Source organism: Pteronotus mesoamericanus, unplaced genomic scaffold, assembly GCF_021234165.1.
Source record: "Pteronotus mesoamericanus isolate MK-2021 breed Mesoamerican mustached bat unplaced genomic scaffold, CSHL_Meso_final scaffold_174, whole genome shotgun sequence".
NCBI classification, from domain to species: Eukaryota; Metazoa; Chordata; class Mammalia; order Chiroptera; family Mormoopidae; genus Pteronotus; species Pteronotus mesoamericanus.
The window spans coordinates 41,470,339-41,498,322 of NW_026555309.1; the positions used below are offsets into that span (position 1 = coordinate 41,470,339).

At 44.3% G+C, this 27,984-nt stretch overlaps 1 protein-coding gene across 1 annotated transcript; it reads right to left on the bottom strand.

Annotated features, from left to right (window-relative positions):
* Nucleotides 1-4,326: 4,326 nt before the first annotated feature.
* TMEM71 (transmembrane protein 71) lies at nt 4,327-27,896 on the bottom strand. The gene is made up of 10 exons (XM_054590099.1): nt 27,760-27,896; nt 26,278-26,353; nt 24,988-25,048; nt 23,018-23,230; nt 21,399-21,514; nt 14,409-14,594; nt 10,716-10,791; nt 7,614-7,675; nt 7,463-7,523; nt 4,327-4,449 (listed from the first exon to the last, which is right to left on the bottom strand). The coding sequence occupies exons 2-10, from the start codon at nt 26,315-26,317 to the stop codon at nt 4,434-4,436; spliced, it is 831 nt and encodes a 276-aa protein (XP_054446074.1). The 5' UTR covers nt 26,318-26,353; nt 27,760-27,896; the 3' UTR covers nt 4,327-4,433.
* Nucleotides 27,897-27,984: the final 88 nt, after the last annotated feature.

Below are 27,984 nucleotides of genomic sequence, written 5' to 3' on the forward strand. Positions count from 1 at the left end.
AAGCTGAACTACTGGGTAATTAGATGGCAGATATTTCTCCATAAAGACGTAGCCAAGCAGAAAAATGAAGAAATGAGCAAATGGGGATATTACCAGTTTTTAGCCCCTATTGAATTAAGGATCTGAGCATTGAACAGAAGTGGCTGCTGACAGCACAAGACATATTCTCTCTTGATATGTGTCTCTTGATAAGAAATACGACATCACCTATGAAGCAGTTGTACCCCCCCCCAAAAAAATGTCAAAACTGCAACTTATTAAGCCCCTATAATCAACTACTCTTTGGCAGGAAATACAGAGGACTGAGCAAAACACTAATCTTTACCGAGCAACGCAATCAGCAAGATTCCAATTGTGGAAACATACAGGACAAAAGACCCAATTTCCACAGGAAACAAACTTCAAAAGTAGGGAGAGAGTGGGTGGGAGAATCTTTACATTAAAAAGACCCCCAAAAGACATACAAAAAAACAGGCAGAGTTATACTATGCTATTTAGGAGTAAACACTGGTGTTAACACTCCGAAGAGGGATGTGGAAGCGATTACCATAAAAACCAGGACAGTGTTAGTCTGAGGCTGAGGGCGTGGGGTGGGGGCCGGCTGGAGCGTCCCTGGTGTAGGTACTAGCATTGCTTGCTCTCTCTTCTCATGTTTGGCTCTTACAAAGGCATTTGCCTCATACTAATTTAATAAATTACGTATTTGTTTTACATTGTTTCCTGTATTTACATTGTTTTAACCATTAAAAAAATTTAAATGGCTCTTTTGCCTATTTCTTAGTTGAAGGGAAGCTTCATAAACATTCAAGCTCATGAGAGCAGAAACCTTATCTGTCTTCTTCACTGTTATATCCCCAGGAGCCAGACTGGCTCTTGGCACGCGGTAGGGACTAAATATGTATTTACTGAATGAATGAGTAAAGGAGACTATAGGATCAAATGCACACCCTAAGGTAATATTCCGACTAGTACGATACACTTCAGCAAGGGCCGTCATCCACAGGGAGTGGGCGATTTATTGTGCGCTACAGACCTTGTTCTCCACGACCATGCTGCCCGCTGTGGGGCTGCACTGATGACGGGGATCCTTGGAGGAGTCGGGCTGGCCATCAGCACAAGGCTGACACCCGTGAAGAGCAGGCTTTCCTGACGGCGCACATGCCAGCGGTCAGACTCTCTGCTCCACTGTCATGGGGGGAGCCCAGGAGTTCAAGGTTGGAATAGCCGCTCTCAGTGGCCAGGCTCAGGGGCAGCAGACTGGCTCCAGAAAGCTGTGAGGGGACTTGTTCTGAAGTCATTTTGCAGAGCAACATACAGCTTTTACTTGCATTACACCCTCATAAAATAACTTGGTAGAGAATTCATGGGTATTGTGTTATCTCTCGCTGCGTCACAATCTTAGCACAAACCCAGCGGCTTAGGTTGCACGTTTATCCTCTCATAGTTCCTGTGGTCCGGGAGTCTAGAAACAACTTCACTGGGTTCTCTGAGAACAGGACACGTCCAGTATGGGCTCTCATCTGAAGGCTCAACTGGGGAAGGCCTTAGCTCTGGGTCACAGGAACTGAGCTGTCCTATCCACCACGTGCGCTCGGAAGGGCAACCTTCCCCCAGTCCTTGCTGGCCCCTTGATTGCAGCCGTCAGGAGTCCCAACTAAGCTGTGTCAGTCTGCTGACCCACAGAAACCGTGGGATAGTGCATGGGAGCTGTGTCAAGCTGCTAAGTCCGTGCTAACACTGTTACTCAGAAACAGGTGAGTCCTACAGATATTACGGGGAGGGGAGTAGAGCTACCCCCCCCCCAAACACCTTCTCAGTGATCTTCAGAACAACCGTGAAAAGTAGGAATTCTCATCTCTATTTTGTACATAAAGCAACTGGGACTCAAAGATGTTAAAGAACTTCACCAAGTAAGTGGTGAGCAGGATTCAATTTCAGCTCTGGGTTCCTTCCAACGCCCAAGCAATTTTTACCTCTTCGCAAAGTTTTAAATGAAGCTTAAAAAATCACAGTTGCTTTGTCCACGTGCCAACTTGAAACAGCAGAGTGAAAGTAGTCAATCTGCGTTTTTTCCTCCCCCATCAGCCCTCGCTTTTTGTACACTAAGTCAGCGATGCTGTTGGAGGGGACATGGGCCACCTCTGACCAGGCTGCCAACAGAGTGCAGGCCTCCTGGCAGGCTCCAGGTCTGGAAGGTTGCCAGCAGAGGAGAGAAGGGAACCAAGATGCCTATGCGCCATAAAGCACACAGCAGCTGACCTGGACTGACTAGTAGCTGCTGGGAAGCCAAGGCTACGGGCTTCCCCACTGAGGAAGGTCTTTCCACCAGCAGAGAGGGAGCAGCTGCATGTCTTCCTCCAAAGTCAGCAGTTTCCCACACAGACAAGGTGCCACGGCTTTCCTGAAGGTTCAGGTAGTCTGAGTGAGGAACGAGGATGCCCCGATGCATTTAAAGGTTAGGAATGTTTTGTAGAAAACCTTAGGGCAAATATGGCTAATGCATCTTCCCCACTAAAATTAAACAAACGACAAGAGACAGCAAAATCAGCAGGCAATCAAACCCCAGCCTCTTTGAGAATCAGGAGAGTTAAAACGTGAACCTGAATCCTACCCAAATTCTGCCCTAGCGTGCACACCAATGGCTGCCCGATCATTTTGCCTGGCGCTTCACCCTCCAGAGCAAAAGCTCCAGCCTGATCACATTGGATACTCCAGAAAACACTTGGGTAGAAATTCTAGGTATTCGGTAGTAACAGAAGAGCAGAGGCCGTGAAGACCTGGATGAGCCTGGGTCAGCGCTGATCACGTGGTCTTTAGATGCAGTCAACAACTATTTTTTTTCCTTTATTTTATTTTTTAATTTATAAATCATGTTTATTCTATTACAGTTGTTACCCCTTCACCTTCCTCCACCCATCCCACCCCCACGCCCCACTCCCACAGTCAATTCAGTTTTTTTGAAGACCTATTCCATATTTAGCCCTGTGTAAAGTTAGTGGCCGGAAGGAGATGAACAGCTGGAGAAACAAACCAGAATTACAGTCCCTTAGAAATGTCCTGAAGGAGCTGTGGTCAAGGGCACAGCAGCAGAGAGGAAATCTCTCAAACAACCTCAGGACTCAAGAAAAGCTTCACTAGTGGCAGTGAGGGCTGAGGGGACTCTAGAAGGGTGACAAGTTTCCAAGAGGGACAGACAGGGGAGGGCGACGTGGACACGGGAATAGCATGCCCGAAGCCAGGAAGCCAGGAGAGCGCGGCAGGAACAATCTGCTTCCCTGAAGCCTCCAGAGAGAAAACAGTGCTGCCGAAGTCTTGATCTCGGCTTCCGACCTCCGGAAATGTAGAACAATCAATGCGTGTTGTTTAGGCCCCTGGCTTGCGGTCAGCTGTTACAGCAGATGTAAGAAGCTAATACAGTGTGCACTGAACAACTTTCCTGAGTGACGGCTCATGTTGCACCACGTATGCATAACTTGCCGTTGCCCCCATTTATTATTAGTATAACCCATTTTCAACCCAAAATGCACGAGGTGCCAATAACGTACGAAGTGATATTTTGACATGACCATTTTAAGCAAAGACAAATTTCTCCACACAAGTTTCTACTCAGAGAATATCATGTAGGACAAATTTGAATTGCAAGACACATTCGGGAACATATCCCAAGCAAGAGGGGTGGGGAAGCAGCATCTTCTACAACTCATAATTGATTTTGCAACCACACCATTGTTGTATTTCCCTCAAGGAATTTTTCTGCGTTAAATCTTAACTGCAGTTTTATTGAAAGGTACACAGGAGTCCCAAGAAGGTTGAAAATGTCATAAAGAAAATGGTTCAAAAGAAGAATATACCTTCCCAAAAATGGCTCTGTCCTGCCCATTTTCCATCAACCATTATCTCCCATCAATACCAAATATTGAGCCGCTCCTTCAGGAAAAAGAATGAGTTTTTCTATGTTATATTTTAAGTATAAACCGCATTTATTTACTTTCACATTGGTATTGGTTATAGAAGCTTGCTTTCCTTATTCAGCTATTGCAGTTGAGCAAAGGCTTGTCCACGCAGGCAGGTCCAGGAATCTGCACTGTTACAAGCTTCCCCTAAAGTTCTCTAATGAAAGGCCATGTGTGAGCACCCTGGCCTTAGGGAATAATAGGACAATATCTTCCTGCGTGGTACGTTCTGCCACGTTTCCCTTTCCCCTGCTCGTGTCTGCAAGGGGAAGATGAATTGATGCTATGTTCATGAACATATCGTGAGGGCAAAACTGGGATTTTTAAAATTATCACATAACCAAATTAAAATGGAGCTTCTCAAGTATCCAGTGCTCGCTCCCTTCCAATAAAAGCAGTTGATTCCAAGCAGACGGCGAATCGGACCATTTCCGGATATTCAGATTGAAGACATTCATCAGAGGCTCTACTGAATGGTTGTCAAATTTTGGCAAACCTAGATCAGAAAAAGGAGAAAGGAAATGCATAATTCATCTACATGCACAGGAAATGCGGCGCTATGCTAATCACCGCACACACACGCACGTGTGCACACACACCGACAAACTATCTTGAATAATCATAACGAGGGAAGTGGAGCTTCAACTCCAAGCAACTTGGTGTTTTTTGTCCTTGCCTTAGCAGGTCTCAGTTCTGTCCCTTTCCTCAGACAGGCTACAGAGGTTTTGCCCCCAGTTTCAGCCTGGGACTTAGTTCGGTAGCCTTTCATATTGCTTTCTCTCTCTCCACCTCCTCTACCGCAGAAATCCTATAGGGTGGCAAGTGGGTTTTCCCCATGTTTTCACACCCTACAGTTCATTCATTTGTTCACCAACTTTGTAAACATACTTCCTGCACGTAAGCACAGAGAGAACATATGTTAGCTGTTTTGTTACCCTAAAACCATAAATTTGCAAAATGCAGAGACTGCTGATGCTAACACATCACTGCCACGTGGGATACTTGTGATGACCTTCATTTGAAAGGGACACTCTGGTTAATGGTGAGCCATGAAGACAGTCCCAAACCCACAGACTTTAAGTTTGAACAAAGAAGATGGTTGAATGAGAATTGCATTGTGGGATGAAAAGGGATGTGACTTGAGAAGCATAAAGTGCTAAAGGGCGGGCACCTAGCAAGGTATGCAGACTGCAGGGCAGGTGTGAGAGGGCTCCTCCATCAAAGTCTGTGGAACTGGATTCAGAGTCTGTGCCCTGCCCCCTCCGATCCTCATCCTTAATGGTTGAAAGAGACCATTATGAGTCATTCTTGACTCTTGATGGTCATTACCGTGTCTCTGGCTCATTAGTTTCTATGTGAGGGAGAGGGTTGCAAAGTCTCTGCTATATAGGCACAGAGCCCATGGCTATAATAAGAAATGATGCAGTGAGTACATTCAATTTAATGAATATTTATGGCATGTGCACTATTTTCAAGGCATTGAGATGGATACAAAAAGGACGTCAAAAGTCCTTGTTTTCATAGGTCTGAAATGCAAGAGTATGTGCATATGTGGTGGGCAGGGAATAGGTAAAAATGGAGAGGGAACAAGAGAACAGGTTCATATGCACACAAATGATCACAGAAGCGATCTCACTCCAGAAACGAGGCTGTAGGTGAGAGTGGTTCTGAAGGAGATGGCATCGTGGTCCTGACCTAATTACTTTCAGGAGAGAACAAATAAGGAGCTCAGAATAGCCAGCGGTGCCCTCAGAGCACCAGGTTGGGTGCTGGCTCTTCCCAGAAGCCTTCCCTGCCCACACTCCCCACCACTCCTAGCCTGGAAACCGTCCCCCTGCCCTGTCTCCATAGCCTCTGGGCTAACTTTATGCTTGCCCCTCCCGTATTCCATAGTTAAAAGACAACTTCACTGTGCCCCTTCCATGTTCTTGTCATTGGACTCTGAATTCTCGAGGTCTTGGCATGCAACCTTGTCACCTAGCGACAGTATCTGACCCTTGGTAGAGACCATAAACATCTGCTGAGCAGAACTGGGTATCTAGTACCACACAGCATGGAAGTCCCCAACAAAGATTTAGTGGGTTAAGTGAGGCCACTTTAGGGTTTTACCAAGCATCTTTCCAAGATTTTCATAGTTCACATACAAAGAATTACCTGGAGAGGCTGTTGAAAATGGAGACACCCCAGGAGTTTGGGATCAGAGACATAAATCTGCTCTTTAAACAAGCTCCCCAGTTGATTCCAGAGAGTTGGCCGCCATGGCACATTCTGAGAAGCTCTACCCTCATTGCAGAGCTTCCTAACCCCATGATACTTGTCTTCCAGATTAATTGTGCATCCAGGTTAATGTTCTTCCAACCCACAGAGAATGGACGTATACAATTCACACCATCTGACAAACAATTATGTTTTCATATCTGAAAGCTGGGTTACAACATCACTCTTTGGGTGAGAACCTTTTGTTCAGACACTATCGGTTACGCCAGTCCTGACTAGGGCAACATCCTTGCCCATAAAGCTGAACACACATGCAGGCCTGTAGTTAATGGCATGTGAGGTGGAGAGCGACCCGCCGTCCCGGGGAGGGGGCGCCTCACTTAGAAGAGCTTTGAACAAATGTCATTCATTTACAAGGGCTAAAGAATAAGGATTTCGCTCTCAGGTGGCCTCAGGACCCAATTTCCTAACTATCAGATTAAGCAAAACTTAGCCACAGTAATGCCTGTGCCCAGAAACCTGGAATGCTAGGAAACTAAGGGACACATCACTCAAAGTGTCAGTAAATCAATATCAGCTGGAGTCCTAAACAAAACAAATCTTCCTTCGGCGTCACTGTGATTTCAGAATTAACAAAGATTTCCTAAACAGAGCAACACGGTGCAAAAGCTAAGGCTTGCAGCTGTTCTGAATTACACACCTCAGTCTCCCAGCTCTGGGGGTCAGCCTCTGGTTGCCATGTTGAAGGGAAGGTAATTAACACAATCCATCTTGCAGCGGTCGGTGCTCTGCGGGCTGCTTGAAATTCTGGGAGCCTCTCACCCAGACCCCAGTCACCCTTTGAAATACGCTAAAGCGTTGCAGTCAGCCTGCAGGGGGACTGCTAAGTGCCTGAGAGACAGCGGAGGCTCCGCCATTCGTAACAGATCATTTCGTGGGCAGTTTGCCGGTTATTTGGGAAACTATAGGAACAAGTCCTCCTAATATGAGGTATTGTTAAAATGCAGTGCTATGAGTCTATAAAAGACCTTTAATACTATTTAAAAATTTAAAATTCACATTACTTCCCAAGTCCCGCTGCCTTAAAAATGAATTCTCTCTATTTTGACTGAGGAATTTAGACACAGGATGATAACAGTATTGGGTTTCAGTGGTAACAGAAAGCCTGTTCCAGGACAAACGAGCTGGGCCTTTCCTGGATGTAGCTGTTGTCATCATTACTCAGCACAAAGTCTCAGAGTTCGGATCACGGTCATCTTTGTCTAGATGATGACAACACAGGCGACACTCACCTAGCACAGGGGGTGGCTTTGAAGAAGCTGGCAATGCTGAGAAACAGTAACTTGACAACATCTTGGATGAGAAAGAGAAAATATATGAAAATGACCAAAATTGGCTTGAAACACAGGAATCCAAGTAGTCGTTTGGGAAACGGTTACTTACAAGCAACAGTTATCAGGCAGGAGCAGGTGAAGACGCTGGCTAACATCCCTCCCAGGAACCATCTGCAACAAGAGAGCTCAGGGTTAGCAGCCTCATTAAGGCATTGCCAGCACATGAGATGTTCTTTTAAACTAACTAACTATAGACATGTGATGTTAAGATTCATCAATACTATTGTATAAAACTACAGTAATAAAGACAGTGTGGTCTTGACAAAATGATAGGAATACAGACCAAAGGAAAAGGAGAGAGAGGCCAGAGAAAGGCCCATCAGAGACAGTTAAGTGATTTTTAACAAAGTTGCAAAAGCAATTCAGTGGAGAAAGGAGTCTTTTCAACAAATGGTATTGAAACAATTGTATATTCAGGGACAAAGAATGAAAAGGCATGTGTAAGTCACTCCTTAACACAAAATTCAACTCCAAATGAGTCACAGGCTGAAATATAAACCACAAAAGTATAAAACCTCTAGGAAAAAAAAAAACAAAAGAGAAAATCTGTGTGCCTACTGCCCCAAAAGTGTGTTAAGCATTGGGGGGTTTGCCAATCGGATGAGCGACTGTATCACAGAGTGGATTTATTTTTTTAAATAATAACGTTTTTCTTGTTTTTGTGTTCAAACTATGAATTATTGAAAGATTACAAATAAACACAAAAAGGGAAAGGAAAACATCATAAATCCCACCACCCTGAAGCAACCATTATGCAAATCTGATGAGTATCCATTTAGACACCTCTTTAGATGCATTTTTAAATTGAGAGTTTTCGCTTTAAGTTATTTAATTTAATTTTAAATTATGCATTGAAATTACACTTTCAGAAAGGCACACTAAAGCATATAAAGCACCTATGTTGGTTTTAGGGTTTTTTTTTTTTTACCTGAAGCCCTGTAACTGCTACACAAATCAAGATATAGACTATTCCCAGCACCCTGTACGGTTCCCTTTGTGGTCCCATTCCACTCTAGGCGCCCTAATTAGTCACCATTCTTGCATCTACAATAACGGATTCATTTGCTTTCTCTTGAATTTTGTATGTATATGCAAACATACAAACTCATGTGTCTGTCATATTTCACTTACATAATACTATGAAGTCCATCTGTGCTGTTGCCCACATGAATAGTTCTTTTTTTTAACCAATTATTTACTTAAATAACCATCTTACATTACAGTAACTTTAGGTATACAGAGAAGTAGCAAAAAATAGTACAGAGGGTTCTCCTATACCCCTCATCCAGCTTGTCCTATTATTAGCATCTTAAAATACAGGGCACATTTGTCGTAGTTAAGGAACCAAGAATGGTGCTTTGCTGTTCATTTATCCCACACCTCATTTGGACTTCATGGTTCTCCCTAATATATCCATGTTCCCAGATCCCATCCAGGACACCCCGGTACAGTTCGTCATCATGTCTCCTTAGGGATCCTTTGGGCTGTGACAATTTCTCACACTCTCCTTGGCTTTGATGACTTGCCAGTCTTGAGGACTACTTGCCAAATCACATATAGAATGTCCCTCACTTTGGGTTTTTCTTGAACTTAGACTGGGGTTTGGAACCACAGAGGTGAGGTGCCATTCTTATCACATCGTATCAAGAGTATGTGCTGTCAACACAACTAACCTCCACTGATTTGACCTTGACCATCTGAGGCCGTGTTTGTCAGGTTTCTTGGCTGTAAAGCTACCTTTTTCCCCTCTTTCCATATTCTACTCTTTGGAAGCGAGTTTCTAAAGGCAGCTCACACTCAGGGGAGAGGGAGTTAAGTTCCCCTCTTAAGGGGGAATACAGAAATTAACCTAAGAAGGATATTACATTGACTGAGTCCTTCGAAATAAAGGAAAGGGTCCCGTGATCAACTCAGGTTAGGAAATGCCAAGTTAAATAAAGCCGAACATGCTTCCTTGCTATGCTCTCTCGCTGTGGCTCTATCATGCTAAAGCACATAGGATCCTCCAAAGTGGCATATGAGGTAGAATTTTAACTACAGGATCTCCCCCGTTTTCATTTTTGGTCCCATGGTGATCTACAAATACTTCTCAAACCTCTTAATTATCTGGGAAGCTCATACTAAAATACCGATTCTCACTAGATCTAAATTAGTACCTCCAGGGATGGGATTCAGGACTTTGTATTGGAAAACACAACTCCCCTAAGAGACATAAGGTATTTGCCCCTCAAGAGGCGGGGACTGAGAGCAAGGAGCACTTGTGAAGACCCCAGAACGGTACCGTTCCTTCTTGTTTCACTGATTCAACACATCCTGACAAGGCCCTGGCACTGTGGCTACAGTAGTGAAGGTAACATACAGTGTCTCAGCTCTCAGGGAGTTCGCATTCTTATGGGGAGAAATAGACCGTTAACATTTATACAAACGAACATATAGTACGTGCTCTAGAGAGAGGTAAAGTGAGGCGTTGTGCTATTGTACAGGGTTATCAAGGGAAGGCTCTCTGACGATGTGACATTGGAACAGATTCCAGAAAAGCAGGAAGGACGTACACCGTGAGGCTTTCTGGAGAAGACTACTAGGCCGCAGAGCAAAGAGCACGTGCAAAGGCCCTGAGGCACAAGTGGCCTTAGCACAGAAGGGACGTGATCACTGGCCTGGAGACTTGAGCAAGAAAAGGGCAGGAGGGACATGCTTGACAGAGGGTAGAACAAATGTGGTCATGATCAAGCGAGAGCATGATATGTGCTCTGAGATGCTGAGTAGGCAGCTCTGGAACAGCTACTTTATTTTAGGATACGAAAATATAATGGAAAAGGTGGACTCCGAGTCCCCTAGTGGGAACTTTAAGTGCTCTCGAACTCCAGGCAGAGATACTTAGTCTATATCTGGAACAGAGAGTCACTGAGGATTTAAACAAAGGATGACACACAGTGAACTCCAGGTCCTAGCTAGATGCACAAACTTGTGCAGGCTTTGTAAAAGGATGAGAGGTGGGAGGTAACAGACAAAGGGGCACATAGACAAATGAGCAAATCTTAACCACAGAGATGCCTCAAAATGCTTTGTGGAATAAGGAAAGTAAATCATCAATCAATTACAGCTTCATTAATTATGAAACACTACCGCATGAAAATAAAACCCGAATTACCTTGCACATGCAGAAATGATCAAGCATGCAGCAAGCAGAATTGTCGGAAAAGAGACCTCTCCCAACAAACTGGTTTCTAATGAGAAAAGTAGAAATAAATGGATTAGACATTATTGGTGATTAAATAATGTCGGAACAGCAAAATCATACTAAAACTTCCCTTCTACATACCACAAAAAGTTTTAAGATGTATGTCATCCCAAACAACTTGTCAGAAGTGACAAGGCAATATTATCAAATGCTAGAAAAATACTGCAAAGGATTAGATTTTTCCTACCATTAAAAAAAGTAAATGAGTGTGCTACATAAACAGTTTGGGGCTTGCCTTTTACTTTAATGCTGGGGAAAGGATTTGTAGAAAGTATGCTAATATCAGGAATCTAAGGATAACGATGATGAGGAGGAGGAGGGGGAGGTTGCCTGAATTGGTAGAGAGCCTTGTAACTCACAGAGCTTTCCTACATCCGTCCATTTAATCAACACAACACACCTAGAAGGTAGGAGCCATTATCATAAGTTCTGAAAATGAAAAGACCAAGACCGAGAGGAATGATGAAATTTGTCCAAGGTCACACAGCTATGAGGGGCCAGAGCCAAGATTTAAAAACTCCATCTAGCCAGAACATAATGTCTTGCTTGAAATGGAGTAGGGAAAGAGAATTGCAACTTTGCGTCCTGAGAGTCTCTAACTGGCAAAAGAGAAATATACATCATGAGCTCTTTGGCCTCACAGAACCCTTTGTTATCAGTAAAGTATTGCTGCGGAGCCACCGTGGAGCTGACTGCAAATTCTCCAGCCGTGATAAGCACGAGTTAAACCAATCGAAGCCGAGTGTTAGCCTAATCACGTAAAAGAAATTAGAGCTGGCTTGAGGGTTACCACCTAGACAGACCCGAACCTATCTTTACCAATGTTTCAAAAGCCCAATTTTTCAACAGTTGTTTAAAACTTGGAATGACTTTGTGCCATGAATGCATTTATTTTTGTTATTGATGCTCTGAAGGAAGACTGAGTCAGCACATCAGGCGCACTTAGTCCATCCTGTGGGTGAAACTCTGGAGATGGCAATGCAAAATATAGCAGCCGTGAATGACGTCACGGCAAATGCACACTATTTCATGCACGCTGTGCATTTAATAGGTTATTGTGGGTTCAACCGAACACTCAATCATCTTCCTGAAGTGTGTTTCTATTCTTAGCCTCCTTCATGTCATGTGAGATTTGGAAAACGTTTTCTCACAGAAACAAGTCTAGCTTGACAAACTGCAAAGATCACTAGACTTGAATATTAATGGATGAGCGGGTTTAAATTCAAGTTCTACAAAGATATGAGTTATGTGATTTTGGACAAGGTGTCCATTGATTCATTCCTTCAGTAGCCATTTACTTAGTACCTGTTTTGGCTTGGCCGGAGTGTGACCTACTTCAGGAAGCCATCCTTGATTCCTTCAACTCCTCCCTTGGCCCTTGGCCAAGACACATGGCTCATGCATGTCCCCACTGGTTCTCTTTTCACAATGAGTTGAAATCACTGTTTTATTTCTCTGTATTTTCCCACTAGACTGCAGGCTCACTAAGAAAAGCTGGCATCTCTTTGCTGTTCTTTGGTGGCAGGACCCATAATCCCCTTGGGAATCACCTCTCTCCTCTTTGTTCCTGGCTGAGGTGAGAGACTGAGTTCTCGCCCAGCATTTGGTCCACTCCAAGCCATTTGGAGTGCTGCATGCTTATTGACAGTGATTGGTTTTGTCACATAAATGTGATCGTTCCAGAACCAGCGGAACTGGGACTCATGACTTAACTCCAGAAGGCTGTCCTCTTTGTCTGGCGGAAAGGGGCCTGGGGAGTTGTAGGCACGAAGCCACGGAGGGCCACCACAGACGAAAGCTGACACCAGAGAGAAGAGACAATGAGAGTGGAGACTGACAGACACCTGAAATCTGTGCCTGGAATTGTCATTACTATGAAGCAATAAATTCTGTTACCGATAATGCACTTTGAGTTGGGTTTCCACCTGCTGGAACTCAAAAACCCCTGACTGACAGACGATGCCGTGTGTGCCAATACCCTTAGCACGGGAAGCGTCACCTGGAACAGACTGCACGCTCCAAACCCACATGTGAGGAGGTAAAATGCAATTGGATGGAGACCTTGTCCACCCAAGCCTTCATAGCCGGGCAAGGATGAGGAAAATAGTTCCGATGGAGATAGATGCAGAGCCCTAGGGAATCCCAGGGAAGCAAAACACCACCTCTGCCAGCCAGAGGGGGACAAGAAAGCCCCACAGAGGTGATCTTGTTTGATTTACACCTTAAAGAAGGGGGTGGGGCCTCAGCTATAGCAGGTGGGAGACACATTCCAGACAGAGCAAAGAACGTGTGCACGGGCTCATTGACCTGTCCGAACTTGAGTTCTTATCATTAAAACAGAGGTAGCACACTTCAATGGCCGCCCCAGTCATGGAGGTCCCACTCTGAGCCCGGCATAAGGCAGGCAGAGTGGAATCCAAGATGACTAGGACATAGCGCCCATCCTCGAGGAGCTCCCAGCCCGGTGGGTGAGACACAGAGGTAAACATGCAGCAGCAGTGCAGGAAATGGGCATGAGAGTAGGGAGCGTGGGGAGCCGGGTGGCACAAAGAGGGGTCACTTAACACGCCCTCCCCGGAAGCGCAGGGTGGGCTCCCTGGAGGAGGTGGCTATGGACCTTTGGCAGGTGTTGATCACCTGGAAACTGTCTAAACAGTAAAAGCTGCTCCCCTTTCATCCCAGCACCTGTACAGGAAACTAGAAACCCCTTTTTAAGATCTATTTTTGGTAGCTGTCCTGGGACCAATATGAAGCAGGGCATATTGGCCTTTGGGAGAAGAAGAGATGGTCAGTGGAGTGAATATTGATGATTTTGTGATTTTGTAAGTGTAAAAAAAGGGAAGATATTTTTCCATTTAACCTCAATTTTAGGTAATCATAGCTTTACATTTTTTGTATTTAGTATACATGACACATGATGCTAAGTGCTTTACCCAAATTATTTTCATCACTGTGAGGTAGGAACTCTGATTATCTCCATTTACAGAGGAAAATGCTAAGTGTTAGCGGATACGGCGAATTGTTTCTGAGGCACAGCTAACAAGTGGGGACCAAGGCTTTGAACCTTTGCAAGGTGATGGCAGAGACTCAGTGCAACCCTGGGTGCACACGTGATGAAGCCGGTATTAGCCAACTGGAGATGCAGGGAATGCTTGCTGAATCTAGGTCAGATCGACTCCTGACAGGAAATCTCAATAACTTTAAATCTTTTGACTTTTCCTTGTCAGGGACATAGCATTAAAGGATATATTTTTTTTCTTCATGTGGACAATGTCAAATACACAGCTAAGTAAGAAGATACGTAACAGACACCTGTGTACGCACCACCCAGGTTTGGCAAAGCTTAACATTTTGCCAAATGTCTTCGGGGTTTTTAAAAAACAAATAAAACACTGCATATCTGGTCCTTCTGATGCCTCTAAGGTGACACCTCAAAAGCAGTCACCTCCTCTGTGAATTCATCACATGGGCGCTGGCTGCACCCCAAGCCTCCCTGACACAGACCGATGTTTCTAAGTGCATATTAGTAATCTCGACATCATTCTCGGGCCATGGAAGGAGCAATTGTTTGGGTGTGGCAAAGATATTTTTAAAACAGCTCACTCGAATGATCCAAAACGTTCCCTTGGAGATGTTCAGAAGCCGTCAGCTGGGACTGCAGGGACGAGCTGCGGGAGCTTTTTCTGGGCGTCGCAGGTGTGCCATGGCCTGCAGAGGAGGCTTCCACAGGCTCCGCTTTCGGCTTCTCCGGCTCCCAGTCATCTGCCGGAGAACAGTCGCAGTCCCCCCCTGGAAAAGCAGAAGGGTTCCATGTGCGCATGTGTGCACATGTGTGTGAGAGTGTGCAGCGACTCACGGCACTGCCGCTAGCGATCGTAGCGATAGCAGCGCCCTTGGAGTGGCGTGGGACACGGGTCTCTAGCGGAGACGGCATCGCCATCTGTCATCGCCCTGGACGGCTGGAGAGGAAAAGGATCTTCAGTTCTGAGACCCGCAGAAGCCAGGGACAGGAGGGCTCGGTGAAGGAAGCTGGGCCAGTGCAGTTAGAACAAAGATACCGAGTGACCCAGAGGCGCCCGGTGGGACACGAAGCTGGCGAGCTAGACCGAGGGCAGGTCGCAGAAGGCGCACACTTTGGGCGGAGGAGTTTGGAACGTTTGCCGCAGGCAGTGAAGTGATGGCCGTCTCCGAGGGGGGCGGGCACCCTAGGCAACTTCTGTGCATCTTAATGTAAATGATGTGGTTTTGATGTGTGACAGAAATCCAGGTGGTTCTGAAAGAAAATCATGGAGAGTCAGAAAGGCTTTGATTGCTGTCATGGGAAGTGGGTCAAGTGATTAAGGTAATAACGGGAGAGGAAAGACTGAGGCTGCCCCGGAGTGACATCCCCAGAGGAGACTCCAGTGGGAGGAGATTGCAGGGAGCAAGGGGACAAGAGGCAAAGCTCTGTGGGCGTGGGGCAGGCAGGTCGGATCCTTGGTTCAGTGCAGAGTTACGGTATAACAGGACGCAGTGCATTGTAAGGGACTGGGAGCGGGTCGTCAAAGGGACACTGTTGTGCTCCATTCAGCATGGAGAGGGATAGACATACAAGCCCCCAGGGAGGGTGCAACGAGGTCATCGCTACGGTGAAGGCCAGTGGACGCATGCAGTGCGACTCTGGGAAAGAGGGTCTGAGCCTCCCTGCCTGTCTGTCTGGGGAATCCAGGGAGGCGCCACAGAAGAGGCCTTGAAAGTTGAGCAGCAGTTTTTCCAGAGAGACAGCAGGAAGGGGTGCGGGAGGAGAGGGGAGAAGCGAGGGAAGGGGGTGAAAGAAGAGGGCCGGGGGTGGGGGGAGGAAACACATCGGCCTGTCGGAGGAAGGGGTGGGTTCCCAGAAGAGCACGTTCTCCCACGTGGGCCAACGGGAGCGGTGAATGTCCTCTGTCCTGGGAGATGATTCCGGCTGGACTGCTAAGCAGGGGCCAAGTCCTAAAGGGCCTCGGGCGTCACACTCGGGAGCTGAGATGGCTTCTGAGGGCCACCTGGAGTCTGGGTGGAACAGGAGGCGCTGTGTGTGTTGAGATGCACACTCTGCAGTGAGACACCTGCGAGATCCCAGCCACTTTTGGGGAGCTGGACGTGACTATGAACTCCAAGGGGTGCTTGGGGTTCTCACACAGCAGGGCTTCCTAATGGGGCCCTTTCTCCCCTCAGGGGGCATGTGGCAATGTCTGGAGACATGTTTGGTTATTGCAGCTTGGCAGGGCGGGGGCAGGGGGTGGTACCGGCACATAGTGAATACAGCCCAGGAAGGTTGCCAAACAGCCTGTAATGCACAGGACAGGCCTCACAACAAAGAACTGTTCTGCCCAAAATGTCAGTGAAGCCAAAGTGGCAAAACCCTGCTATAGGGAGAGCAGACCTAACTGTGCCAGCGGCCTTCTCCACCCTTAATAATAAATGAAAACATCCTAATGCACCAGTATAGCTCTTCTGGCAGCTCTATTAGTGCATAAGGGGAGGACACCCTATTCTCCTGCATGTTCTGTATCTTCCTGATCGCCCTTGGTCTTGTCAAAGCACCCTGCTCTCTGCCTTTGGAGGGCAGATTATAAGCTGACCTGAGCTTAAGGCTTCAAGCAAGTGGAGTGGACTCCTGGTCCTGGCTGGTGGGCTGACTTGACTTATGGCCCAGCCCTCCTACCCAGCCTGGATACCGAGCCAGTGAGCTGGTGCTTTTGGAATTCCTGCCAACCTTGCAGGTCTCTCCCAGTGCTCCTCCCACAGCTTGGGGCCACTTGACTCAGAAGCCTCCCTGCTGGTCACCATAGAGAAAAAAGCCGCAGAGACGGAACAGTGTAGACCATCCAGTAATGACCACACGACATGGCACAGAAGGTCCTGGACGTTGGTCACTGCAGCACTATTTACAATAGCCAAGATACAGTGTTTTAAACACTTCAAAATTTGTCCACAAGGTAGATATTATGGTAAATGTTCTTACTACAGCCCTGGCTGCTGTGGACCAGTGGATCGAGCGCTGGCCTGCACACCAAAGGGTCGCCATTTTGATTCCCAGTCAGGGCACCTGCCTGGGTTGTGGGCCAGGTCCCCGGTAGGGGACACGCGAGAGGCAACCACACATGGATGTTTCTCTCCCTCTCTTTCTCCCTCCCTTCCCCTCTGTCTAAAAACAAATAATAAAATATATAAAAAAAGAAATCAAAGAAAATCAATACTTAAATGTTCTTACTACAAAAAACAAAGAAACCCAAGCAAACGCACCACAGAGGGACACAGGGAGACTCTGGAGGGTCGGGCGCCCATGACCATGATTGCGGTGACAGTATCGTGTTTGCCTCTGTCTAAATTCAGCAAGTGCCGAGCGTACACATTAAATATGTACAGTTCTTCATATATCGCTCATACCTCTGTAAAGCTGTTAAAAAAAAAAAAAAGAGGAGGCTATATGGTCAAGTTAAAATGGGAATGAGAAAGAACTGGGAACTACATAGCTGGTTACGGGTTCCTGAGAGGCACTTCGCTGTGACCTGCAGAGAGGGGGACGAGGCTGCGAGGACAATTTAAATAGCCCTGCACTGTTGCCCAAGGCTGCCCTGCTGCACTGAGAGCTTCGCCACTGTGAGTGGGTGAAATAAAAAACTGTATCCTTTGTGGGATCCTGGACTACTTCACAGACTTTTCTAAAAGAAGGGATGACATTTAAGAGGGAAACCACACACAAAAAAACCCCTCAACATTAAAAAAATGATGAAGGATTTTTCATCTCTGAAAAGGCATGTTTTGCCCCCAATTTATACTTTTCCCAACTGACATTTAATTTTCTTCCTCCACCCTATGTTAAAAACAAAAGGATCATAATGCATGAAACATTTCAACAGTTAGCTCTTTTGTCTTAGATTTGAAGGTATTAGTTTCCTCCTGTTCCTCCCGGTTGACTTAGTGTACTTTACTTCTATTTTGGAAAGGACTCTAATTCTCCTGAGCACATTTCTACACCCTTGCATGTAAAGCGGGCATCCCTGTTGGCTATAGAAGGAAATTCAAAGCCTCATATAGAAGTTCCCATCAAAGAATTCATGGGAGAGGCATCCATTTGCTCTAGAGAACATCGCAGGCCTCAAGCTGAGGTGACATGCCTGGGGCCACCTTGCCTTTCTCAGGACGCGCAGAAATAGAGCAGGAAATCCCGCCCAGTCTTTCCCACGTGAGTCCTCTGTCCATTTGCAGCGTGACTCCCGGGGCTCTTGGGCTGCATCCCCAATTGCAGATTTGGGGTTTAGGGAGCTGGCTAGAGAATGAATTGCCGCTAACAAGGGAAGGTGTCGTGACACAGCTGTGATAGGGGCGAACTGAGGACAAACAGAATAGGCAACAGCGAAAACCTTCTTTTGAGCCTGAAAAAGGAAGAGAAAATCGGGGGGGAAGTAAGTTTTGATTGCATCCATTGCCCAGAGAGAAAACAGCAAAAACGATTTTGAATTCTTGAGTCTTCTAACTAGGCAACATTTCCAGAGGAAAATAAATTGCTGATCAAAGTCACGAGGCCTTGGGTAAATCCGGAAAAGAAGTCTGGGGAAGGCTTGATTACAGCTGACAGCCGAGACGAGAGGTTTCAAAGTCTTGTGTGCAGGCGGGTTGACTAATGACTGATTTTGGAGGGGGCGGTTTGATTTGTTATATTTAGAAGATATTTGGAAACCGTGAAAATTTTAACAAGATACCTCATGCATGTGCAGCTCTGCTGCGGTCCAATTGCTTTAAAATTGTTTGGACATATTTATTTTCAAGAGGCAACTATGGGAAAACTAGATGCAAATTTCCATATCTATGAAATTCTGCCTTTAGAACAGACAGTCCCAGACTCGAGTCGTCCAAGCATCATTTCCCCGATTTTTGTTGTATCCTGGAGCCTGCTTACCCTTAGCCATTTACTCTTTTCCTCTAATTGTCCCATGTTCACCTTTTTCTTTAAAGGAAACTTTCTGTCAAGCCTTTAAATGTCCTAAAGAGAAAATAAATGTAAAAATAAGCACAATGAACTTGAGACCTTATTTAATTTGTACCTGATACTGTTTTAGCAGAAACTCTGAGCTTGTCCTTTGCTAAAAGAACTTTGTTAAAACAAAAGACAGAGTTCAAGAGTCTTAGAGCTACGAGGCTCCAGCCTGAGCCCTCCTCCTTGGTTCTGGGAGCATCGCGCAGGGATGGGAAGCGGAGTCCGGCTGCTCTCTCACCGTGAGACTGTGTTCGTCACCCCTGGGTTCTAGAGGCAGGGGCCGTCCCAGCCTCAACCCTGGGAAACACTGCTTGAGAACTGAGACGCAGCTCGCCCTCTGTGCAGCAGAAAGCCATCCTGGAACCAAGGGATGTGAACTTTCAAAGGCATGAGACCGGTTGGCATAAGCAGCCACTTCTGCAGCAGAGCTACTCAGGAGAGGAAGATGCAGCTTGAAAAGGTGCGAGAGTCCAACCCAGGTGAATCATAGAGACAGGAAGTAGACTAAGATTGCCAGGGGCTGGGAGGGGCACGCGGGGATAGGGAGTGACCGATGATGCCTGTGCGGTTTCTCTTGTCATCATGAAAATGTTCTAGAATTAGAAAGCGGTCATGATGGTATAACGCGCCTTGGAAATAACATTTTAAAAAGTCACCCAATTCTACAAGTTAAAATGGTAAATTTTATGGTGTGTGAATTATAACTCAATTAAAAAGTAATGAGTGCTCTTCATTTCCATACATATTTGTGCCAACCTGTCAGGGATGCCGATGGTCAGTAAGATGAGCCAGCTCTATGTGGCCTTCTGATGGAAGGTTCCATACATAACTTATTTACCAGAGACTTCTTTAAGGCTACAGAACACTTGAACTAACCTCTTTTTTTTTTTTTTTTTGAGTTTTTTTTTTTAATTTTTTAATTAATTTATTTACTTTTTAAATACATTTGTCTCTGCCTTTTGAACTAACCTCTTTATTAAGCTGTACGCCATTGGCTGTTATTGCTTTTTTTTAAATAGCTTCATGGGGCTGAAAACTGAATTCTATTTTTATTTTCATTAAATGTATGGGGGTAGTATTGGTTAATGAGATTATGTAAATTTGAGGTGTACAACTTTATAACACAACACCTGTATACGCCATTGTGTGCTCACCACCTGAATCCGGTCTCCTCTTGTCACCGTGTATTTTGACCCCCTTTACCCTCCTCATCCTCCCCCTCCCTCCTTCCCCTCTGGTAACCGCCATCCTGATGTCTATATCTATGAGATGGTTTGTTTGTATGTTTGTTTTATTTCCTCATTGGTCACTTTCTGTTTTATATTCCACGTATGAGTGAAATCACAAGGCCTTTCCCTCTGACATTTCACTTGTCACGGAACTCAAGATCCATCCATGTTGTCCCAAATGGCAACATCTCATCTTTTTTTGTGGCCAACTATAGACAGTTCTTTATATTCTCTTCTTCGGTGATGCCATGCTCTTCTGCTTACCTGCCTGAGAAATTTTGCCTAAAGAGTCTTTCCTGGAGGTCGCATAGTGAGCATGCACTCAAGACTCCAGGGTTTGAATCCAGCCTGTGCTACTTACTAGGTGTGAGGCCCCATGAAAAGCATCTAATCTGCCTTAGTTTTCCCTTCTGTGAAATGGGTGTAGAATAATATGTGTCCCATGTCGTTGTGAATCTCCCATTACATTATGTAACTTTTCTTCATGGCACTTAGCACAATTATTGTTTTGTATCTGTTTCTGCAATTATTTAACAGAGGCCCAAACCCCACCCCTGACCCAGTAAACTAGAAACAAAGGTTATGTTTTTGCTATTCACCCTGTACCCCCAGACCTAGTGCAGTGCCTGGCAGATGGAAGGTGCATAGTAAATATTCACTGTTTCCCTCCTAGTAAAAAAAATAATTACAACTATAACTTATTGAGGCCCAAATATTGAACTATCCCTGATATTTATTGTCCCATTTAATATTAAAATATGCTTTGAGTTTCCATTACTATGTTTTATATACCTGTATATTATATATACATAAAAATTTACATATAATATTATACAATATGTATTATATAATGTACATATATGAGATATCTAACATGTAGCATATATTTTAACAGGGTATTTCCTATATTAGTATCATATATACTGATATATGTTGTAACGTATAAATATATTATCATACTATGCATACATAGCTTGTTTTAAAAATGAGGAAATTGAGATTAAGCACAGTTTAGTAACTATCACAATGTGCCCAAACTAGGACTTGAATTCTGATTCCAAGATCCTTTCTCCATCCATATCCCATACAGAAAAGCTACCTCGCAGATGTGCAAATATTTTCCAGGTTTTATTGACTTAATAATTTACGCATTTAAATTTCAGGCTGTTTTGCAGGACAGGGACACACACGTATTTGGATCAGATAAGTGCTGTGGAGAGAACTTCAGATGAGTGTTTACAATGTGGCCCATCCTCTCCATCAGAACGATTATCATCTCTGGATTTTATGTTGGTCTGGGACTAAATGTTGCTACTGCCCATTTGGAAATACCTCACTGTGGAAAAATAGATTCAAACTCACCATTTTCGTTGCAATGGTGCATGTCCAGCTGGCTGACTCCCTCCAACCAGACGTCCTCAGCTGGGGAAGAGGCGACATCACCAAAGATACTTCCATGCAGCCAAGATTTAGAGGCTCTGAGGTTGAAGAGAGAAGCAAAAGAACGGCGGATTCTCTTTTTCTTTCTAAATACCCTGGAGAAGAATGAAAGTCGCATGGTGGATAATGAACAGCGGTCACCTCAGGTTCAAAACAGACAATCTAGTGAAAGTGATTTGATGAACAGAGCACAGTGAAGCTCATGTTGTTTGTTCCCTCTACTAATTCCACAGAAGGTTCTTAAGTTTCTGTGTGTGCCAGGTGCTTGGACCAATGTCAAGGATACCGAGACAAATGACAAAACCTTGGGCACAAACAGTTTAGTATGGGGGAAAGACAATAACAATGCGGACATAGCTAATGCTGTCATAGAGCTTGTTCTGTGCCAGGTGTCTTTCTAAGTGATTGACATATAGTAACTCACATTATCCTCAGAATGGCCTTGTGAGATTGGTACCATTGTTACCCCATTTTTCAAATTGAGAAACTGAGGCACAAAGAGGTTGAGTAACTTGTCTGAGGTCATAGCTGAGATGCAAATCCTGGCAGTCTGGCTCCATGGTCTCTACTCTGTCGCTGTGCCAGGCAAGGAGTGTGAGCTCCCACAGAATCCCCTGGTGACTGCTCATCACCAGCACCAGCTGGAGGAGCACGGGAGGGGCATTGCTAGTCCAGAGTCCAGGGAGCCTTTGCAAGAGAGCAGAGCTCTGAGCTGCACAGGGTGGTCTGAGCTGTTCACTGAGACACAAGTAGGTCCCATATCGGATCATGCTAGGAAATGAGGCTAGAAAGGTAAAAAGGCTGATAATGAAAAACCTCAAATGTCACGTGAAGAAGCTGGCATTTAAGGTTTAAGCAAAAGGGAGTCACTAAAGTTAGGTCCCTTTGTGGATGGGGGTGGGTGTGGCGTGACTATGTGCATTTTCTGAAAGATTTTGACTGCGCACACACATCCACAGTCCCAACAGTTCATCCTCTACATTGGAATCGGTGTTACCTTGCTACAGAGAAATCTGACCCTTTCAATGTTTCCTCTTCATTTACAAAATAGCCCCCAGACTCCTTAGCCTGGAATGTAACCCCTCCGTCTAGCCCCTGCCTCTGTGCCCCGTCTTTTGGCGACCAGCCTTTTTCATCATAAGCCATATTTCTACCAAACTGTCTGCCATTCCTCAAATAATACCAGGGTTGCTCAGGACTCTCTCCAAAGCCTCCTTTCCCACTTCTGTTTTAATTAACGTCCTACTTTTCTCAAGATTCACGTCAATCATCATCATCTCTAGGAAGCTTGTTTTAACGTTGCTCGGTAAGATCGGTCTTCTTCCCTTTCCCTCACTTCGCTCTATTCGGACTTCTACCCTAGCACTTGCGCAACTTTGTCGCTTCTGTTTCCATGTCAACTCTACCTGCCCCTTGTTAGCCTTCATGTTTCCGCAGTCTGGAGAAGTAATGGGCTTCGTGTTGAATGAACAAATGAATGAATGAATAAATTGGTGGATGGATTGGACTTTTGATTTTCCTGTGTAATATTTTCTACGTACTTAACTGAGTTCTCCTTGTACATCACACTGGTCTGGGATGGGTTCAGGGTTATGTTGCCCTCTCTGTCACAGAGGAAACTGTCTTCTGTCCAGATGTAGTAGCCATTGGTGAGGAGCCTGGGACTTCGGCGACAGGGAAGGTAGGAGCCTGTCAGGGGATCTATGGCACAGCAGTCAAAGGAACTGTCACCATCCAGGAACTCACAGGCAAAACTAAAGAGGGAATAAAGATATGTACAATGGGATATTGCTTGGCCACAAAAAGAATGAAACCTTACCATTTGTGACAGCATGGATGGACCTAGAGGTTATTAGGCTAAGTGAAATAAGCCAGACAGAGAAAGACAAATGCCATGGTTTCATTTACATGTGGAATTTAGAGAACAAAGTCAATGAATAAAGAAAATAGAAAGAGATGGATAGTTACAGAGTTCAGACTGATGGCTGCCAGCAGGGAAGGGGTCAGGGGACTGGGCGAAAAGCGTGACGGGATTAAGAAGGAAAGTCCTTGGAGTCCCTGTTTAGAACACGCAGTCACACAAAATCCACATCTCTAGTCTCAGTGAAGGAAAACCCCTCTTCCTATTCCTGGCTACCCGCTTATTCTGCAACTCGTAAGAATGTCACGTATAATTTCTGGGCTTCATCTTCTTACCTGTGAAAGCACAAACGACAGAACATTTAGTGCTTCTTTCTGTTTTAAACACCATTTCTTCCCCATGCAATGCACCTACACCCTTGACATTGACCTATTCTTGATGGAAAATTGCAGAACAGCCTTTCTGGGGTGTTGGGAGCTCATAGTAATAGATGAATTATAACTCCACAGCCACCAGACACAGACGTGTTTTAGGGTGAGCATGTAGACAACGAGATCTTTTTTATCCTTAGCCTTTGCCAGTTCCCCTCTAAGTCAGCCACACAAATGTTTGTGTAGTTATCTTTCTTGATTCACTACCAGGGAAGTCCCCTATTTAGTTAAGTAAATCTGCATGTGTCTTAGGTTTGAAAAAACAATCACACATCTCTATGATTGAAAGGCAGCCTTATGCTCTACTGAATTTCTGAAGCATTTTTAAATTTAAAAGCCTATTCATAATTAACACATGCATTAAACTTAGTAATACTATTTTAAATGGATATTATTTAGTATTGAAAAATTACTATGGGCCTGGCCCATATCTCACTCTTTATCTAGTTCTGGCAAACCTCCCTAAAAGCTAAGTATTATTGTCTTCATTGTGCAGCAGGAAAAAAAAAATGACACGCAGAAAGGCAAAAATGACTTCGATATTTTACACAGCTAGTAAGTGGCAGAGCTAGGATTTGAACCCTGGTCTGTCTGACTCTAAAGCATGTCCTCTTTCCACATGGCCTGTTTGTTCATTCTCGGCTGGTTTGTTGATAGAGGCAGGGAGCCTAGAATTTACAAAATGGGCAGGTTCTAATACCAATGCATGATCCAACTGGTGCCTGCCCAGGGAATGAAAGCCAGACAGAGATACAGGGGATGGAAGGGGAAGGAGGAAAGGAAAAGAGACTTCACTGCAGAAATTGAATGAAATGGTAGACTCCATGGATTTCAGCGGAATATGAAATCTGGCCAGCTTGCGCGCTGGTATAGAATCTTGTTGCTCTTGTAAAGTGAGACAGAAAAAAATCATATTTAAAAGAATGTAAATTTAAGAAAAAGTAACCATACATCAGTATTCAGTAGTTTCTCCACTCCCTAAACCAAAAAACAATTCACATTTTGCCTAAACATTCACACCTCCCCCCCCATCCCCCCCCAAAATCCATTATTAGGTTAGGCAAGTCTTCATTCTGTATATGCATAAGACTGAAAATATACACCCATCCTCAACAGGATGATACCTAAAATTAATGTTTTTAAACCAGGAATACAACAAAATAATGCATATAGGAAGGGAATTTGATTGATTTTTCTTGTGAAAAGCCCCATGGAATACCTTGGGAAAATGCATGTGGGAGACAGCTCTCCAGCATATTTTCTCTCGGACCCGGAAGAACCTGCATAAGCAAATGAGAGAGAACTGGACATTTATCACCCCTCACCCACACGCGTGATGCAAACAGTGGAGGCGGTAAGGAAGGTGTGGAGAGCTGATGTCCAGCCTCAGCGGAGACGCCAACTGGCGCAGCCACCCAGCGAATCAGCACTAACACAACTTGTCACCAGGCCTCTACAGGAAGCCAGGAATATTCTAGGGGCTTCTGTCTTCTGTTTCTTCCCCTGCTCAACACTCCTTTCGAGGTCCCTTAGTGCAGGATGAGGCAATAATAAGTCATTAGCATCAAACTGACTCATGACAAGGAGGAAAAGAACATCTTGTGTGAAGCTATAGAAAACCAAAATCAATTGCCCAGGTTATTTTAGCTTACTCAGTAATTTGTGGAATTCAATCATCTGCTCAGAATTTCTCTCATTAGTGCATTTTAAGGCACTTCTATTGTAAAGTAATGAGCAGAAGGCAGTAGTGGAGAAAAAAATAAAATTTTGTTTGATATAAATGATTTTCTAATGTATGAAGCCTGTGAGTATTCTTAATTAAGGAAAAAAAAACATTCTTCTATTCATTCCAGTTTAACCCAAAGTGTGACAACAGATTTTAATTGGGGAAAGCTATAATTAATATTCTAAACTCTGAAGCAGAATTTTATATTATACAGAAATGGTATGCATACTTCTACTAGACAGGCTTAGTGAAACTTGATTCCATTACTGACAATTAATATCTAAGTGAAGAAAGGAATTCAGACGTTCAGCTTGGGCTGGTTGACTTATATGGAGAAAATAGTAGGTGTGTGAGGGAGGGTTAGAAGCAGGATTGGGGAGAAAATGACAAGAGGAAGGAAGAAACTTGAAACCACTACCGTTTTTAACAAGTTACTCCCTTATTTTCTGCAACTAGCTATCAAAATCATTTAGTATTTTTTATAGACAAACAGTTTTGCATCTTAATAGTAGCTGATAAACAATCTCCTTTCACATTCATACACAGGCATCTAAAAAAAAAATGGTGATTTTTTTTTTCTACTAAAAGGAAAAATACCAAGTTTCTCTCAAGGAAAGAAATGAAGTCAAAATCATTGCCAAAGTGAACACTGGCATTTAAGAAGCACAAGCTACTGACAGATGGTTAATGGTATGAGTATCAGCAAAATCAAAGCAAGGAAATTGCTAAAAGAAGTCTAATCATTCAGAAGATAATTGCGTATAGCAATTCGCCCACATTTACTTGCCACGGGTGTTGACATCAGCTGAGATATTCGGTACATTTTGGGAAAGCTGCTTGTTCAAACTTCACAGATTTTCTGCAAAAGATGTTTTAAAAAGAGGTGGATTACATATTAAAAATAGAAAAGTGATGCCAAAACAGATGGCATCTACTAATTGCACGAGTCAGATCTGTATGCTGTAATAATACAGAGATACAGGATGGAAGGCTGGAGACCAGATTGAAGGGCCGCTGAGGTTGGGCTGCTTCTAGGATTTTGCATGACATTCTCCATGGTCTTGCTCAGTGCATCTAAATAATATTTTTCTGTAAATAATATCAACACTTTCTTTGGGAAGGCTAGACTTGCAAAGGTTGACTTGTAGTCAAAATAAAATAATAAAAATGAGTTAGTTGATTAAGAAATCTGTTCTAGAGCCCTCTAGATAAACTTATTTATATTTTCATCATTCAAAGCACATCCACCTCATTATCAAGTTTCAAATAGTGCTTGGGACGGGTGCCTGTCTCTTGTCCAACACCTAGAACCACTGACAGGTGGTCACAGAGGGGGCCAGCGGTCTTTTGTCCGGTACTTCCTATCAGCCTGGACGTCCCTGAGCTGCGTAAGCAGCATTGCACTAAAATGGTACGCCACTGGGCAGATTTCAAAACTCAGTTCTCATGAACATATTATTTACATTCTCGATTACACATTAAACAAGCATCCGAGTGCGTGAATTATGTAAACTATGATCATTTACCACTCATCACAGAGATATACCTTCTGTTAGCTATTAAACTTTGTAGCTATCACCATCCTAACAGCTTTATAAGGTAGAACTAAAGATGCTTTTCTGATTCGCCACTTCTATCCGCATTTTTTAAATGTGATAACTAGTAATACATTGTTTTTATAGCTGTGATACATGAAATTAAACCAGGATAATTCCATAGCTCTAGATTGATTCTTCCAATAAGTTATATACAAAACCTGTGTGAAAACATGGATCCTGGCTTACATATACCTCCAGATAAGTGAGAACTTTCTGGCATTCCTTGGATGATCTCTAAATCATAGTACACATTCATAGGTTGCATTTGTCTGGAATATAAAATAATTTTGTTTCGCTGTAATGTAATAGTACATCACTTGTCCTTTTGATTTTTGATCAATATAATATGACTATGTCCAGCCCAAGTTACCCTAGGTTAGTTTTTCCCAAGCATTAAGTTCAGTTTGAAGCTAACAAGTCCTGAGGCAGAAAGCAAGGTCGTACGGCTGCATCTTACAAATACGTGTAGCAAGCTACAGGCTGCACACCGACAGCTAAATGGGTATTAGTTACACTGAAAGAGACTTCAGTTACAGCTCTAAAACTTTTCCAGAAACAGATCCTCTCTAAGCAACAAATCTGCTTTGAAAAATAATTTGCCCATACATGTTCTTTCCAAAGGGAGTTCCCAGTCTTTCTTCCAATAGATAGATAATAAAATAGTTACTGAAATACGAAGCTTCTTGGATCTGACAGTCAGTGCAGCAATCCAGGACTTAGCAGTTCTTCAGCTGAAAATAATGTCAGAATGTCAACAGGCGCAGACATCTCCTAAGGAAGGGAACTCCCATCTTTCCCTCCTCCTAAGAGACGCCCGCACGCATCGCTGCCCTGTGCAGGCGTCTGCAGAGAAGCTTTGTCTTCAGCCGCCTCCTGTTCTTTGGGTTGTTTC